The following is a 16,607-nucleotide window of genomic DNA, read 5'->3' as shown; positions in this document are numbered from 1 at the left end:
GCCAGTTAAACGGGTGAATGTAAACGGGGGGGAGGGGTAATTTGGGGAATTGACTTGGGTAGTTCTGGGTTGCAGGTAAAATTTGGAGCACTCGTTGGACACCGTAAAAGCTGTTTCGGTTTGGGGGTTTAAAACAAATATTTGTCCGTACGATAATTTTTTGATGGGGTTTATTGTTCCGTACGATTCGCTTCAGACCTGGACCAATCAAATTCATCCACGTCACTCTCCGGGAACACCATCGTCCTCTGTCACGTGGCTCTTCCATATTGATTGGTGCGTCTCTTTTTTTTATTTATATTTATATTTTTCTTTTAGTGCCAAGTGAATATATCGAGAATAGTTTCCAAAATTTATGAAAACAATTTTAAAATAGAAACCTCAAAAATAATAAACATTTTTTATTTATATTATATTTACATTAATAACACTACTTGCTCATCTTTTATATATATATATTTTTTTACTTTATTTAAAATCTCCTATATTGTTTCGTAACTATTTTAAATATGCTCAATAAAAAATCGTAAAAAATTGAAAAAAATTTCTTACCATCGTTCGATAACTTCACATAACATGAATTAAATAAAATTATAACCAATATGTTTTAGTTTATAATAAGTAGGCAAAAATATTCGAAATGATCTAAATTAATTATTTAATAGCTGAATGTTCGTGTAATGGGTTGGAATAATTTTAAAATATTATTTGGCATTAAGGAAATTTTATTAATTTTAACGGAAAAAGTACCCAAACAAAAAGTTAAATATGCATTCACTTTAAACTGAACAAAAAGTTGGACTTTATAGTTTATGACTTTAATAAAGCAAGTTGGTGTTTAAATTTCAGAAATCGAATATTTAGAAATTTGTTCTGCTCCTTAAAATTCTTAATTATAATGGGATGAATTCTTACCTATATTTAAATTTTTTATTTTATATTTATTATCATAACGATACTATTAACCGATGATAAATAGTAGATTTTTAGAATGGTGAAAAGTATATAATGACATACAGTAGATAGAGAATCGTGCAGTAGCGTGGTATTAAGCCACATTTGTAAGATCCTACATTGATTGGAGAGGGAACGAGTGCTGACGCTAGCCTCATAGAGGGGTGGATCATGAGATTCCACGTCAATTGTAAAGAGGAACAAAGCATTCTTTTAAGAGTATGGAAACGTTTATAGTATACGTGTTTTAAAAAAACCTTGAGGATAAGCTCGTAAGAGAAAACTCAAAGAGAATAGGCTTGAGTTGTGCTAGTATTAAGTTCGTTTTGTTCTGTAATGAAAGATAGAGCTTGTCAACATCCTTGCTCAATCCTCTAAGGAGCTAGTCACTTGGCTTAGCCAACCTCTTACGTGTTTAGCGTAATCAACCCTTGCTTGACCCCATAGAGGACTGACTAAATGGGTCATAGCCGACCCCTTCGTTCCTAGTAATAAGGGTGTTCGTTAACGATCATGTTTTTTTTGTTTTATATTTTCTTAAATTGTGTTTTTTTTACTGATAATTATTTTTTATTTCGTTGAATTCAAAGTTTTAATTAATTTGATCTCAAATTGATTATTGAATTTAGCTAATTTTGAAAAATAAGACAACGACTCATTTTGATTGGGCCAAAAGAAGTTGGGTCAACGTTCACTTTTAGCCCAAATCATGGCTTTTTTTTTTCAATTATTTTTTTATAGGTAATTACGTAAATAAGTTAATTTAGAACTATTTTCCAAATTCTCAAACCATTTCGATTTTAAAATAATAGTTATTTACTTTTCTATTATTGATAATTAATCTAGGCCTTTAGATATATATATATATAGAAGAGAGTGTTTCAATAAACCGATAATTATACTTTCTAGTGTAATTTCTATTATTAAAAGGTTAATATTTTAACCCTTAAAAATATATATTTATTTATTTACTCCGATGTATATATATTTATATATAAAAGTGGGACGAGTTCAAGAAATATAATTCTCATCTTCTATTCTCCAAAGATTTCTCATTCTGTTTGGGGTAAGTTCTCGCACAGCGTCATGGTGATGCTTGTCCAAGATATGTTGCCTGTATTTCAAATGTCTTGGTCATGTTTAGTCAGAACATGTCGTCCATGATCGCATATCCATTCCAAACTTCTTTTAACTTGCTTCCATGTAGAGTTAGATTTTTACTATTCTTGTCCTGTCAGTGCTAAAATGCTAAAAAAGTGTATTATAGGGGACGTGGCTAGTAGCCAGTTTTTATTTGACTTACGATTTCCTTTTTATTTGACTTACGATTTCCATATGACTGACTTTTTAAGTTAGAACAAGTCTAGTATAATTATTGTCTGACACATGACACTTGAAAAAAATCAAATTTAGATGAAGAAAATGAATATCAATTACCGATGAGCTAAGCTCAAACTCCTTCTCTCTCTTCCCACGCACCCAATGCCTTTGCTCCCTCTTCTCGTACCTCCAGCTCCGACGTCACTCGATGTCGAAAAATAAAAGTGGTCGAGTTTAGAATCTAGCCGCCATTACACATTTTATGCTCTTAGACCCCAAAAAAAATGATATTATATAAAAATTACACAATATTTATATAAATAAATTAAGTTGAGATTTCAACTTTGTTTTGTTTAGTTTTTTTTATTTATTTATTGAATTTATTGTTTTTTAAATTATCCACTAAACCCACTATAATTTTTTATTTTATTTTATTTTTTAAAATCCCAAAATATAATATTAATAGTTACTTATTATGAAATTGAATATATTTTATTTTATTTTAAGATTTATGTTGTACTGATACCACGAGAATCTTGAAATTTGTCTCTTTTTATTTTAAATATTTGTTGAAAAATGGGACTACCTACTTCAACTAAATTACAATAATACCGCATTTAGATTACATCATGGATGCATGTTGGGGTTTGAATTATAACGTTTAACCTACTCCATATACGAATATACAAATTGAATTTTTTATCGTTCGATAAAGACATAATTAAACCGAGGATAATACAAAGGAAAAATGGGTCCAACGCTATTAAGCTTGAAAACAACAAAAATTCGGATTTTAGAACACGACTCAGACCCAATATAGCCTGAAAAGGAGGGAAGGCCAAAATCTCAACAGCTCACCCCGTCTTCCAATGAGGTGGGCTTTGGCCTAGGAGTCATTTGGTTAGCTTAATTCAATTTCGAACCTAATTTTAAGAGCAAACGAAAAATCTAGGTCAACCTTCGTCAAAATATGTTATTTTAACACTACGAAGGTCAAGTTCTTTCTCATTTTATACATTTAAAGTTTTGATGGAGACGAGTTCGGGAATGGCATCTTCATCCTGTACCTGCCCCTAAAAAAATCTTTATATATATATATATATATATATATAATATTAACGTAGAAACTATCATAATATTAGATTGTATCAATGTGACACTTTGATGTACCATATCATAATACCACATGGATTATCACAATACCTAAATTGGAGTGAGAATTAAATTACAATGTCATATTTTAACGATAAATTATTCAATAAAGTTGTCACATAATAACGGGATCACCTAAGATTAAAAAATTTATCTCCTTCCTCGTAATATCAAATATAAATTCAAAATCTACTGAAAAAAAAAAAATAGACTAAATTAATAACACATCCCTAAACTCTGTACTTTATCTAAAAAAATTCTTAAACTTTTGAAATTTTCAATAATAGATTTTAATTTTAAAAAAAAAAGTTTTAAAGAAAGATTAGTTTTGGAGGAGAGCAGTTAATACTTTATTTAAAAAATATATTTGAACTTGGAACCATATTTCAAAAATATCATTAAAGTTTTTTAGAAAGTTAAAAAATACTAAAAAAAAAAATATGTGTGACCTTTTAATCTCTGTAAAAAAAAGTTTTTTAAAAAATCTCATGGTTGAAAAAAACGGTTTATTTATGCTTCATAAATTATCTCCAAACTTTTTAACATTCTTTATAGGTATTAATGTTAGTTTTAAAAATTTATGGATATTTTTTTTTAAATTTGTTAATACCAACTATCACTGTCGTACTTTTTCAACTGTGCGTAGCTATGATCTTAACACGCTCACGATCAGCCTTAAGGATGACTCAAGCCCCATATTCATTTTTCGCCTGATTTTATAGCTTCGTCGGATCATACCTGAGATTTGTTTTCGCCAAACGAACATTGCTAGTGCGGAATCCAAACTTATTCGACCACATATGCCAGCTTGCGCGTGCATGTTTAATCATTTGCGACACTATCGACTTGTCTCTACACTAGACCAAGTCATTCAACTCAACCTTGCCTCTACTCGGAGCCAAGGTCTCTCAATGCAACATTGCATCCAACATCATCTAGGTTCCCAACTAACACGACCATATGTCTTGACGCCATCTCAAGTTGTGAGATGTCGTCCTCCATCGTAGCTTACTCAATCATACCATCTAGAATGGATCATGTGTCATTCATCTCATTGGGACATTCCGAACATCTATTTATATAGGTTCTATCGATGCATTAGCACTCCTGTACCCATACCATGTCATTTTCGGATAGCAAATAGTGGGTGAGGTATTTTTTATTACAAATTTTAATTTTTTTTATTTGCAATAACGTGTAGTTAAACCACCAAAATTTATTATTTAACGCTTTATAAATATNAAAAAAAAAAAAAAAAAAAAAAAAAAAAAAAAAAAAAAAAAAAAAACCCGGGTGGTCGTTGCCGTCCCACACGGCCATTGCAATTAACAATCTGAAATCGTTCTGTCATCTATTGTACATTTCTTTCTTCTTTTATCATTTCTGGGCGCGTAAGAGACTGTGAGAGCGAACGGGACTGCAATTCCTAAGAGATTATCGGCCATGGCGTCGCCCTCTTCCTCTGACGAACCTCCAAATCAATCACAGGAACAGCAGCAACCGCCAGTGAAGGAGAAGGAAAAAGAGTGCGTGTATAAGACCAAAGCTATTCAATTTCTGGGCCGCCCTACGCCTATTGTCCTCCAGAACGATAATGGCCCTTGCCCTCTCCTCGCCATATGTAATCATCTCTCTCTATCTTTCTTTAACTTCCGCATCTTAGGGTTTCACTTCTCGATTGCTATCTTTTTCTGCTGCCGCTACATTTTTGCTTGCTTTATGTGAAAGTTTTCGGATGCCCGGAGTTGATTTAGTTCTGCGGCGGATGGTTTTTCTCGGATCAGTTGCATTTGGAATTGGATTTTGTTTTCTTTTTCTTCTGCTTCTGTTATTCCTTGTGCTTTTCTGATCGCTGGATGTTCTTGTGCTCTAATGAGTCCGTCTCCTCCAATGCTAAATAGTCTTAGAGATCATGTTTTTCTAAGGGACGATCGAACACTCACTCGCCTATAGTAGGATTGCTTTTAATTCCATTCACTCTGCCTACTAGTTTATTCATTATTTATATATTGAATAATAATAGCCATTTTTAGGGTTTATTACTCTTACTCTCTTCCCCTTCCCTGATAGGCATTAATTCATGTATTTTGGGATTTGTTTTTAATGTTATAATGGAAGCGAAAGAATATGAGCATTTTTTGAAAAGATATAATATATATTTTTGATTCATCAGAAATAGCAATCTAGTAAGGTTAGATTTGTTATTAGCTTCACTTTGAAATTAAGACCTCAGGATACCATATGAAAACATACCATTGTAGATTAGATTTTTATTATCTGTACATACAAATATTGGAATTCGCTCAGCACTTACTATGATTTCAAAGTGTTTAAAGTTGAAATGTAAAGGGCATAAACTTGAGGGCAAATGGTTTATATTTTCGATACCTTAATGTTCTCTTGGTTGCTCATTTGCAAACTAATGCACACACGACGAGGCTCGTTCTATCAAATTCTAACTGCTAATTTCATCCAAATCAGTCCAACTGCTTCTTAACAGTGTTGAAGAATCACAAAATGAAGAGAAAGCCATTGAGACTTTCTCTCATTAATTATGATGAGATGTACAGTGCAGCCATGTCTATAGCCTGAGGAAAGACCCCACTCACTGCTCTTTTAGTTTAACATACTACTAATTACAACTCTAGTAACAAATAACAATGTTGAAACTGAAAAATACTATCTTAACAGTTTAATACTAAACAAAACAATGAACTAATAACACCCCATGGTCGGTAGATGTTGGAATCCATTATGTTCTGTTTTGAACTTCCAATTGACGGTCTTCTCAAATCTCATCATAGAATGTTCTTTTGTTCAAGCATTCTGAATGAAGAATTTTTACTCGTGCATTTGTAGAATTTATTGGCAGGAGAACAAGAAGCTGTCTCAATGACCCTGGAATCTCTAAAAAAATAAACAACTTTTTTCATACATGATAAATTATGCATTAAAATATTGTATATGCGGTGTCTGGCTTATCAGAATATTGTGCACCTCTTTTATGTTGGATTTTGTTGTTTTGCTATTTTCTTGGAAGTATTAGAAGCAATAGTTTCGAAAATTTCGATGTTTTTAGCTAGCTTAATATTGATGAAAACTAAAAGGAACAAGTTTCATGCAATATTCAGGCAACCAAGGAGACTCATTCTATAAAGATTCTTTTATTTTATTATTATTTGGTTTCTTTTGTCGTTCTTTTCTGTTAGACTAGCAAAAGTCCACGTTGGTTCTTCATGTTGGAGTTGTTGCAGGTAATGTTCTCTTGTTGCGGAACAACTTAAATTTGGGTCCAGATGCAACAGAAGTGTCGCAGGAGAAATTGTTATCTCTGGTTGCTGAACGGTTGATTGATTCAAATAGTAATGTTGATGTAAATAATTTTCTTCTGCATACTTTATGAAAATTTTCTCCCACCCCTTTTTCACCTTATTTGGTTCTTAGATAGTCTCTTGTTGGGTAACAGAACAAAGATGCTGGTTTTGTTGAGAATCAACAACAGAACATTGCTGATGCCATTGATCTGCTGCCACGGCTAGCAACAGGGATAGATGTAAATATTAAGTTTAGGAGGTAGTATAGGCGTTAATTCTCTCCTAGTCTTTTTGTTTTCGTCTCCCTTTTCTGAACTAAGTTTAATGTTGTACTTGCAGGATTGATGATTTTGAATTCACTCCAGAATGTGCCATTTTTGATTTGTTGGATATCCCTCTGTATCATGGTTGGATTGTTGATTCTCAGGTTCTTATATACTTTCTTTCTAATTACTAAGATAAATTTAATTAACAATACTATATAGTTTCTTGTGCTCTTTTTTGGTTTTCATCCCTATTGCTGAGTTGTAGGCATGTGGCTTTATCAATCTCTTTTTTTCTTTTAACGAGAAATGAAAATTTTAATTGAAGAAAAAAAAAAAAAAAAAAAAAAAATCCAAAAGGAGTGAGAAGAAATAGAAAACAAAGTTACAAAGGGTAAACTAAATCATTCCAATTTAAGCAAAAGCTCTACACAGAAAAGCCAATGAAAGAATTGGTAAGAGAGCCCCAAGGAGAAGCTTTGAGATGAATTAACTCAAAACAATCCATGTACAAACATTACTCGTCTCTCCAACCATAATTCTAAAATCAAAGCTTTGACTGCATTGACCCAAAGTAATTGAGAGCGAAGGCAAGGAAAGACCTAACCAAGTTGAAGGATGTTACTTTTGGCATCCAAAGAGAAAATCCACAGCAAGCTGCAAATGCTGAAAATTTTGAACCAACAAGTCGAAGAAAACGAGCATTCAAATTATAGATGATTAAGAAACATGTAAAGGAAGCATTTCTTGGATTAAGGTAGACCAAGATATAAGAATGGCAGAGATTCAATGGAGAATTAAGGATTGTGAATGTAGCCCCAAACCCATTGAATCCATTTCATGTCGAAACACTTTAATTTCGTTACTTCAAGAAAGTCCCAATCAACCGAAATAGAAACATTTTTCAATGTCAGGCGTTGAAATCCAAGCTTTTGGCATCTTAACCCTATAAGTACTCCAGAACTTCATTGGCTATTAATTTGGGATCCAAGATTTTCCTACCTCAATAAAAGCACTTTAAGAAACTGATATGATTGAAGGCAATGCTCATCAGTAACCTTAGGTAGGACCTTCTTAACCGGTGATGTTAAACTAATGGGATGAAAGTATCTAATCGAAGAAAGGGACTTTTTTATTCTGAATTAAACAAATAAATTTCTCTCTTAAACAAAATTTCACATGACCATTGGTGTAAAATTCCTTGAAAAGTCTAGAAAAATTCCCTTTCTAACAAATTTCATAATTTAATAAAGAATTCAATGGTAACCACCCTGAGTTGACCTAGTGGTCAAGAAGGGTCATGCAAAATAAAGAGCTTAGAGGGGATGAGTTCAAGCCATGGTGACCACCTACCTAAGATTGAACAATATATGAGTTACTATGGAAACTAAATGCAGTAAGGTTAGAGGCTGTCCTGTTGAGATGTGCGCAAGCTGGTCTGGACATTCATGGTTATAAAAAAGAAAATAATTCAATGGTAAATCTATAAAAAACCAGGGCTTTATTTAATTATTTTTTCCAGACCTTTAATAGCTTTTTATATTTCCTCATCAGAGAAAGGAGTTATTAACAAACTGTTTTCTGCTTCTGAAATAACATTCCAGTGAGATACTGCGGGATGAATCTAGCTTGATGTATACAGAAGAGAAAAAACTAGTAATCTCAGCTTCAATTGAACTAAAAGGCATAAATGAGTTACCATTTGCTGAGTGGAGCTCTGAAATCAGGAGCTTTTTTTTTTTTTCACAGCCAAAAAGCTGTGGTAAAAGCTAGTGTTCTCATTTCCAGATTTTAACCACTGCAACTTACTTTTTTGAATCAAATTTCTTTCTTCCTTCAAATAGTGGTCCATCACTCGCCTTTAGCTAAAGAACAAGAACTACTCTTTTGAGAAGAAAGAAACCCTGATTCTGATTTCTTACCAAGAAAATCAATTTACGCAAGCAGATTTTTTTCTACAACATTTCTCTTTACTTGATCAGCCTGGGGGGGTACTATTTAAAAAATAGAAATGTGGGATTATGAAGGCTTGGTGGTAGCCTTCGGGGTTCACCGTCACTTGGATTCTCTGAACTTGACCACTAAAGAACTATGATGGATACACCATGTCTATGACCTAGCTTTTTATTTCTTGATATGGAACCACCATAGAACTTGTTGGCAGTTGGCACAAAGACATGTTTGTTACCATTTTTAAAACTCAAATATATGTTTTGAAAATCTTTTCAGACACTTTATTGATAGTGGGAGTAGAGCAGTCTGCTATCTTTAGCCCGCCATTTGGATTACCTTTTCATTTAGCACCCCCTGCCCCCATTTGTTTCATCCTAGTCCTTTCTGCGTGTAGGATCATGATACAGCTAATGCAATTGGTTCCAAGTCCTACAACGCTATTATGGAGGAGCTCGTTGCTCTGGAAACACAACACATGGAGGGTCAGTGTACGAACAATCCTGAAGATGACTGTATTGATTTTGTAGCTGCAACAACAGCAACACTTGGGGTACCATCTCCAAGTCTTTCAAAAGCTCGATCTTTTGATGAATCACCTCGTTCAGTCTTTGATGAGCAACAAATGAGAAAAGGGGATCTTGAAGAAGAGGCAGAGTTATTGAGAGCCTTGAAGTTGTCTGAATCTGAAACACCAATCTTAATGAGTAATCATGGTGTTGCCAACGCTGAGGGGGATACTAACTCCACTAAATTGGATGAGGAGCTATCTCCTGAAAAGGTTTCAGTCATAGATTCTGTGGTGAAGACCGTAGCAAAAGACACCTGTGCTGCAGACAATAATCTTAGCCAGCAGTCAGATTCATCCATTGCAGATTCTAGCAAAATTTCATTGAGCAAGACTGATGAAGATGTGTCCCCTATTTCCAATGCAACAGAGCTAGTAAGCTCTTCACCATTGACGACTGATGCGGGAAAGCAACTTGATCGGACTGTTGAGTCTGAAGGGCATAAGATTTGCCCTGACTTGCTGGAGAAGGACAATCATGAAACATTGACTGAGACTGTCACCAGTTCTGGAAGAGAGGGTGCCTTGGTGAATGATAGTCCTGAGGATATTTCTCACATGAACGATAAAAGTGCTTTTTCAGCTGCTTTTGAAACAGTTGACCATAGACCGGTTGATAAGGAAGGCCCAATTGAACTTTCTGGCCTCTCTCCATCTGTTACTTGTACAGATTCAGCAGGTGGTAAAACTCAATGTATTGATGTACCTGAAGGTTTGACTTCAATCGTTGGTAGCGAACCCATATATGAAGGAGAGGAATGTATATTGGATCCAGGAAGTTCAGTTCTTGAAGTTCGAGAGCCTGTATATGAAGGCGAAGTAGTTATTGCAGAACAAGGTTGTGGAAGCTCTGTAAATTTCTGTAGTCCACCGTCAAAGGATGAAATTAGTCCAAAACAAGGTAGAAGTGATTTATACCAGTTAATGATCCTTCCACTTACCAATGTTATATTTATGCCCTTTTACTCACCAGGGAGAAATTTCTTCTTAATTGTTATCAGGGGAGCTGATTAGGAATTTTTTGAAGAATAATGCTAGTCAGTTAACTTTTTACGGGTTGGTTCCTGCTTGTCATTCTCAATTTCATACATTGTTATCGTACAGTTCCTCCATAGTTATTATTATTGCTTTTGCAGCCTTTTCTGTTTACAAGATGGCCTTAAAGAGCGTGAGCTTTGTGTTTTTTTCCGTAATAATCACTTCAGCACCATGTTTAAGGTCAGCAAGAATTTAAATTGTATAATTTTTTTTTCCGGCTCCTAGGGCTGTTGGCTTACAGTTACTAATATGAAAATGGTGGGTTCAGCTTTTACATTTAGCTGACCCCGTACTTTTAGTTGAACAATCGATACCAATTTTTTCTCATCACATCTTCAGCTTGATGGCCAGCTTTATCTTTTAGCTACAGACCAAGGTTACATTCATCAACCTGATTTGGTGTGGGAAAAGCTAAATGAGGTAAATCTACGCAGTGAACTTTCTACATGGCATAAATAAATTGGGGCATTTTGCTTCATTAAAATAGTAATAACAATAAATTTTAAATGAAAACGAAGTAGACATGGAAGCTATAATGATAGTTTAATGATTTGAAAACGTCCTTCGCATGTTCACCTTGATATTTCTCTTAGCTATTTCAAACACTAATCAGGCCCCGCAATTGTACTAATGAACCTTACTTATTTTGCAGGTAAATGGAGACACTTTGTTTATGACGAGCAATTTCAAAGAATTCAAAGTAGAAAGTCATTCAAATGAGTCTTGGGATGAACAGAATGCTTTGACAAGCACAGCGGTTTGTGTTTTAAATATACGAACAATTTTTTACTGCTCCAACTTTTTTTTCTTCAGTAATTTACTGATTATTTTGTACATGCTACAGGACTATCTTGCTAGCATTGATGCTGCGAAACATGCCGGATTGGATTTTAAGTAACTTCCTATCTCGTTACTTGTAGTATTATTTACTCTTCTCACAAAAACATGTGAATTAATGCTAGGGAAGTATAACTTTTTTTTTTTAATATGAAATTTTGTTTGTGTAGCCCTTCCTGATAATCTTTCGGTGCATATTTTCTTGTGTTTGTGTTTCTTCGGATTAGATGGTCTTAATCTTTCAGGGAACTAATCAAGTAATGGTTTTCTCCGCCTAATATTTGTTATGTGTGATTTCATTCCTGAACTGTATAATAGTTTGGTTAGCTAGAAATTCTAGTTTCGCCAGTATTTAAAAGTGGAATTGGATTTTATAAGAAAAAGAATACCGAATGTTCTTTTCAGTGAAAAAGCATTCACCATAGTGTTTTAGAAATTCACTTGAAACTCCAAGTACATGCCAGTTCCCGTCAGTTGTTAATTAATAAATTTGACGCATATGATTTACAGACTAGGGCTTACTGCTGAATGATCATACTGATATTAAATTTTTTTGCTTTCATTTTTGTCGCAGTTCTGACCTACAATTAGCAATAGCCCTGCAACAGCAGGAGTTTGAACAACAACCACAGCGACAAAATGTGCAGCAGCCATCTTCAGGCGGCAGTTCAACACTGGTTGTGGGTCCTCAGGTAGAGTTTGCTTATGCTTCTACTTTATCTTCATGGCATAGATTCTCAGCATCCATTTTTTATTTTTTATGGTATATTTCATCCGGACCTGGTCACTTATGATTTCCATAGTTGTGATCTTGAAGGAAACTAGCAAAAAGACATGCCCCCAATTAAAAATCTTACAAGTTTAGTTGAACATTCAAAAATTGGTATAAGAAGTCTCTAAAATTTAAGAAATATTTAGTTAGTCTCTAAACTTTAAACTTCATCAAGTCCTTTAACTTTCTTAAGTTGGCTAAGTTGTAAAATAATACCTTTGAAATTTGCCATTTATTTTAAGAATACCCTATTCTTTTAAAAGTTGCAATATTATTCTTTTCCTTTTATAAATGTTTCAAAGCCTCCATTGGAGTAGAGATCGGTAGAAATCCGTTAGATTGTTAGACAAAAATTGAGACATATGGTGGTGATCTAGAATGAACATTGAGACCTGAACAAGTCCTATGCATAATCAGCACTATAGCGCCAATCATGGCTACTAATAAAATCAGACTAGAAATCAAAAACCAGACGGAATAGTAGGTATAAAGAACTTGAGAGAAATGTACTGTTCTATTGGAAATCAACAATGTCAACAATGTTCACCGTATAATATCATCAGCCAAACAGTTCGAAAACGCAAGGAAAAGCTGAAGAACAAAATACTCCTGGGTCCGGCTATTCAAGAGAGCCGGTTCCTCTCCTCCCAAAAGGCAATCAGCCACTTCAAAATTCACGTACCTTTAGCTAGCTTCCCAAGTCCACATAAACCCACATTTTGGTCCCCACCTTATTGTAAGCGTTCAGCCACTCATCCCATTAACCAGCTGTATCATGTAAATTTCCCCATTTTCCCTTCGTTGCACATGTCTGTATAATTAGAGGCCTCAAGGGTAATATTATATTTTAAAATATGAGTATTTTTTAAATGAAGGACGAAGTTGAAAATTAGAAAAATCTATTAGATACTTTTTATGTTTGAAAACTTTATTAGACAGTTGAAAATTCAAATGATTTATATCATACACTTGTTGAAGTTTAGGGGATCTATTGAACTAGGTTGGGAACTAAACTTGTAATTCAACCAAAATTCTATAAGATAACTTACAAAAAGAAATTGTCAATCTAATCCAATTTATTTTTCTACTATTTAATTTTTCATTAGTAAAAAGAAAAAGCATATTTCGTTTAGGTCTTGCATCTACTTGCACCATATATTGCAACATTCTTGCTCGGAAGTTTTCTTTAGGTTTTTGGTCTTCTCAAAATTTTGTAGAACCCGCCCCATTTCCATCTCCATTTCCCCNATTGTATCTGAGAGTCATTTTGCAGGTGCCTGGAACCAGTGGCAAAACCCCGCCATCTTCTTCGTCAAGGACTGACACGAAATCGAAGGAGAAGTGCAGTGTGATGTGAATTTTGCTTTGCAGATTCCGTAGGAAATCATTTATATTTTGTTCCCTGTAAATGGTTTGTTGTCTTCTCAATTGAACCGCATGCTGTTGACTAACCTAATTCCTTACGACAGTTTGGATGCAGTTTTCCATTTTGTATATAAAGGAGTATATATCCCATTCCCCCATTTCTGTAGGCTCGTAAAATCTTTTCTTCTGGATATTAACATCAGAGGATATGTAAGAAACGCAGAGCTATGTATCTTAAACATCAATTGGAAAACCAAGTACGCACTCTCTCCCTCTTTGTGGTATAAATGATTATTTGTTTCTTTCATTGCACCTATGAAGACTTCTACATTCCAATATTACAGGGAATATAATGTTTACTCTTTTAAGGGTTCAACCCAAGGCCACCGTTGGCAGGAATTGTCCTCTTTGGACTAATTTCTGGGCGAACCACTCATCAGGTTCTTCCTCAAATTTGCACTGAAACTAGCAATATTAAGGCTCGTTGTTTTTTAGTTTTTTTTTTTTTTTCTGAAATTTATGTGTATTTCTTCTTGGATTTTGTTCTATTATTTTCATCTTTCTGAAAGAAATGTTCGAGTTCTTGGTCAAATTCGTCGAACACTTGTTTAAGCATAGATAGGCCTGCTTCTCTTAGTTAAGCGATATGTGTTCATGATCCTTGTGAACCCTATATTCCTCACTAAGAGTTTTATTTTTTTATTTTACTATTTTATACACTTAAAATTTAGGTGATTTTCTATGTTGGGCTTTTCTTTCCCTGTGTGGGTCAGAGCCTAGCCCAGAAGAGCTTTGAGCTTTGGGCCAGAAGGCCCAGAGTAATCGCAGGCCGGGTCCGCCATTCAAATGGATGTTGTTGCCGTCCTCTTTTTCCTTATCCCATAAAATCCCATACACTTAACACTATTACTATATAAACTAAAAATAAAATAGCAATAAATGGAAGAAGAGGGTTTTAATGCTTTTAAATAACTTTTAAAATATAATTATTCAACCATATTTTTCAGCTTAATAATATAAATTAAAAAAAAAAAAAAAAGGGTTTGATTTGACTTTATCCTACCAAATTAGCTCTATAATTTACTCCCACTTCTATTTTATTGGCTAATTATTGTTTTCAATTAATTTAACCAACGAATTGACTTTGGAACATTCATTAAAGAAAAAGAAGAAAAAAAAAGTATTATATTATATATATTTGGAAGCCGATGAAACAAATAAAATGAAAGCTCAGACATGGTGTGGGTCCCACTCCCTATTTTGACCACTTTATTTACTGTTAATTAATATTACCATTTTATTTATTTATTTTAAAAGTGGGGACCACCGAAACACGGTCGCTATCTAGTGGGGTCAGGGGATGTCGAGTACGCGACAAAAGAGCAAAAGCTGTGAGAAGTGGACCCCACCCACTACTTGCCGCCATCTCCACCACCCACCATTTTCTTTTTTCTTTTTTCTTTTTTCTTTCAAAAGTTTTATATATTTTTTCACGCAATCGATGAAATCGGACGGCTCAAAATGGTGATTACATATAGATTAAATTTTAATGCAAACTAGCTAAAGGACAAAGAAAATTAATTACATTAATTCGTTAATTACTTAATTATGATAATTATGTTATTTTAGCATCTAGATAATTAATAGATTATTTAGTGGTCTAAAACTAATATTCTAAGTAATTTTTCTCTTGAGATTGGTTAAGTAGGTTTAAGTAAGTAATAATTAATAGTTTTGTTGCTTTGTTAACAAATAATAATAATAACATACATAAAATGAAATGTAAGTGAGTTGATGAGTACGTAGAAACCTCTACTAATAGACGTATTTTATAATCATGAGACTAACGACAATACAGTCAAAATAAGACAATATCTATGGACTATTAATGCTCCTTAAATGCATATGAATTAAAATAAAATGGAAATAAAGGCAATAACGAAAATTTTATTTTACTTTTGTTTTTATTCTCAGTCTTTTTGTTAGGGTATTCGTGAGTTAGGATGGGTCGAGTTGAGACATTTTTTAGACTCAGCCCATTGTTCAAGTTTACACTTTTTTTCAACCCAAACAACATTTATTTGAGTAATTTAATCAAATTTTTATTTTTACTAAACAAAATATTAATTTATAAAATATTTAAGATTTGAAATTCAATTTAAATATATATTTTGGAGGTGGAGAATATTGTTTAAGAGTGGTTAAAAAATAAATAATTATAAAAAAATTTATATATGTATATATATATATATATATATTTGAATATATTGTATATTTATAATATAATAATAATAATTATTATTTAATCTAAAACATCACATCTAACATGTCCCATCCGATTTGCCCAATTAATACTCCATTCAGACTATCGCGAAAATAATTTTTTAAAATTGAGAGAAAAAAAAAAAAAGAAAACAAAAAAGGGGACAATCCAACGGCTTGTATCATCCCATCAAATCAAGAAACCTGATTATCCGGTAGTTGATGGAAGTGGGGCCCTCCCGCCCTACCAACTTCGCGCGTAAACGCTTGTTACGTAGTCGTTTTGTGTCTAACCAACCCTTCCCTTAATTTTTAATTTATTCAAAAATTAATTTGATTTTTAGATTAATTTTAAAAATAAAATTGGGTTGAATTAGATTGTTACGATTAGTCGAGTTGACTTGACAAAAAAATGTCAACCCACAAATAACCTAATTTTTTTATTTTCTAAAAATTCATCGATACCCGATCAAAAAATACAATTATATTTGTTTTCAATTCATATGAATACTTTAGCGTGCAAAATACACACGAGAGGAAAAAATGGAAGAGAGAGAAAATGTGAAAAACAAATATATATATAATTATTATTGTTATTTTATTTCTCTCTATTAATTTCAAAAAATGACGTCGAAAATCAACCATTTTTTAATTGAGGCATAACTTTAATATAACATAATCCTATTTTATTTCGTGTATTTTTCACGAAATATTATTTTATATACATTTATAAACCAACCCTCCTTTTAGCTTATTTGAGTAAAAATATTAATAGCTTTTATGAAAAAACGAGGATGGTTGAATAAAGATGT

General features: G+C 33.2%; 1 protein-coding gene across 2 annotated transcripts; it reads left to right on the top strand.

Annotated features, from left to right (window-relative positions):
* The first annotated feature begins 4,741 nt into the window (after positions 1-4,741).
* LOC111808133 (ubiquitin carboxyl-terminal hydrolase MINDY-1-like) lies at positions 4,742-14,125 on the top strand. 2 transcript variants are annotated; one of them, XR_002817030.1, is made up of 13 exons: positions 4,742-5,047; positions 6,681-6,799; positions 6,893-6,999; positions 7,080-7,167; positions 9,351-10,422; positions 10,523-10,577; positions 10,658-10,739; positions 10,899-10,979; positions 11,212-11,316; positions 11,404-11,453; positions 11,971-12,088; positions 13,442-13,790; positions 13,878-14,125. XR_002817030.1 is itself a non-coding variant. In XM_023693946.1 (12 exons), the coding sequence occupies exons 1-12, from the start codon at positions 4,870-4,872 to the stop codon at positions 13,523-13,525; spliced, it is 2,139 nt and encodes a 712-aa protein (XP_023549714.1). In that variant the 5' UTR covers positions 4,742-4,869; the 3' UTR covers positions 13,526-13,835. The 2 variants fall into 2 exon arrangements, 1 of the variants encoding a protein (XP_023549714.1); XM_023693946.1 differs by lacking the exon at positions 13,878-14,125 and having other exon boundaries at positions 13,442-13,835.
* Positions 14,126-16,607: the final 2,482 nt, after the last annotated feature.

The sequence above is a fragment of the Cucurbita pepo genome, chromosome LG13 (assembly GCF_002806865.2).
Source record: "Cucurbita pepo subsp. pepo cultivar mu-cu-16 chromosome LG13, ASM280686v2, whole genome shotgun sequence".
Classification (NCBI taxonomy): domain Eukaryota; kingdom Viridiplantae; phylum Streptophyta; class Magnoliopsida; order Cucurbitales; family Cucurbitaceae; genus Cucurbita; species Cucurbita pepo.
The sequence above is the reverse complement of the archived record's forward strand: the minus strand, read 5'-3'. Positions and strand labels throughout refer to the sequence as shown.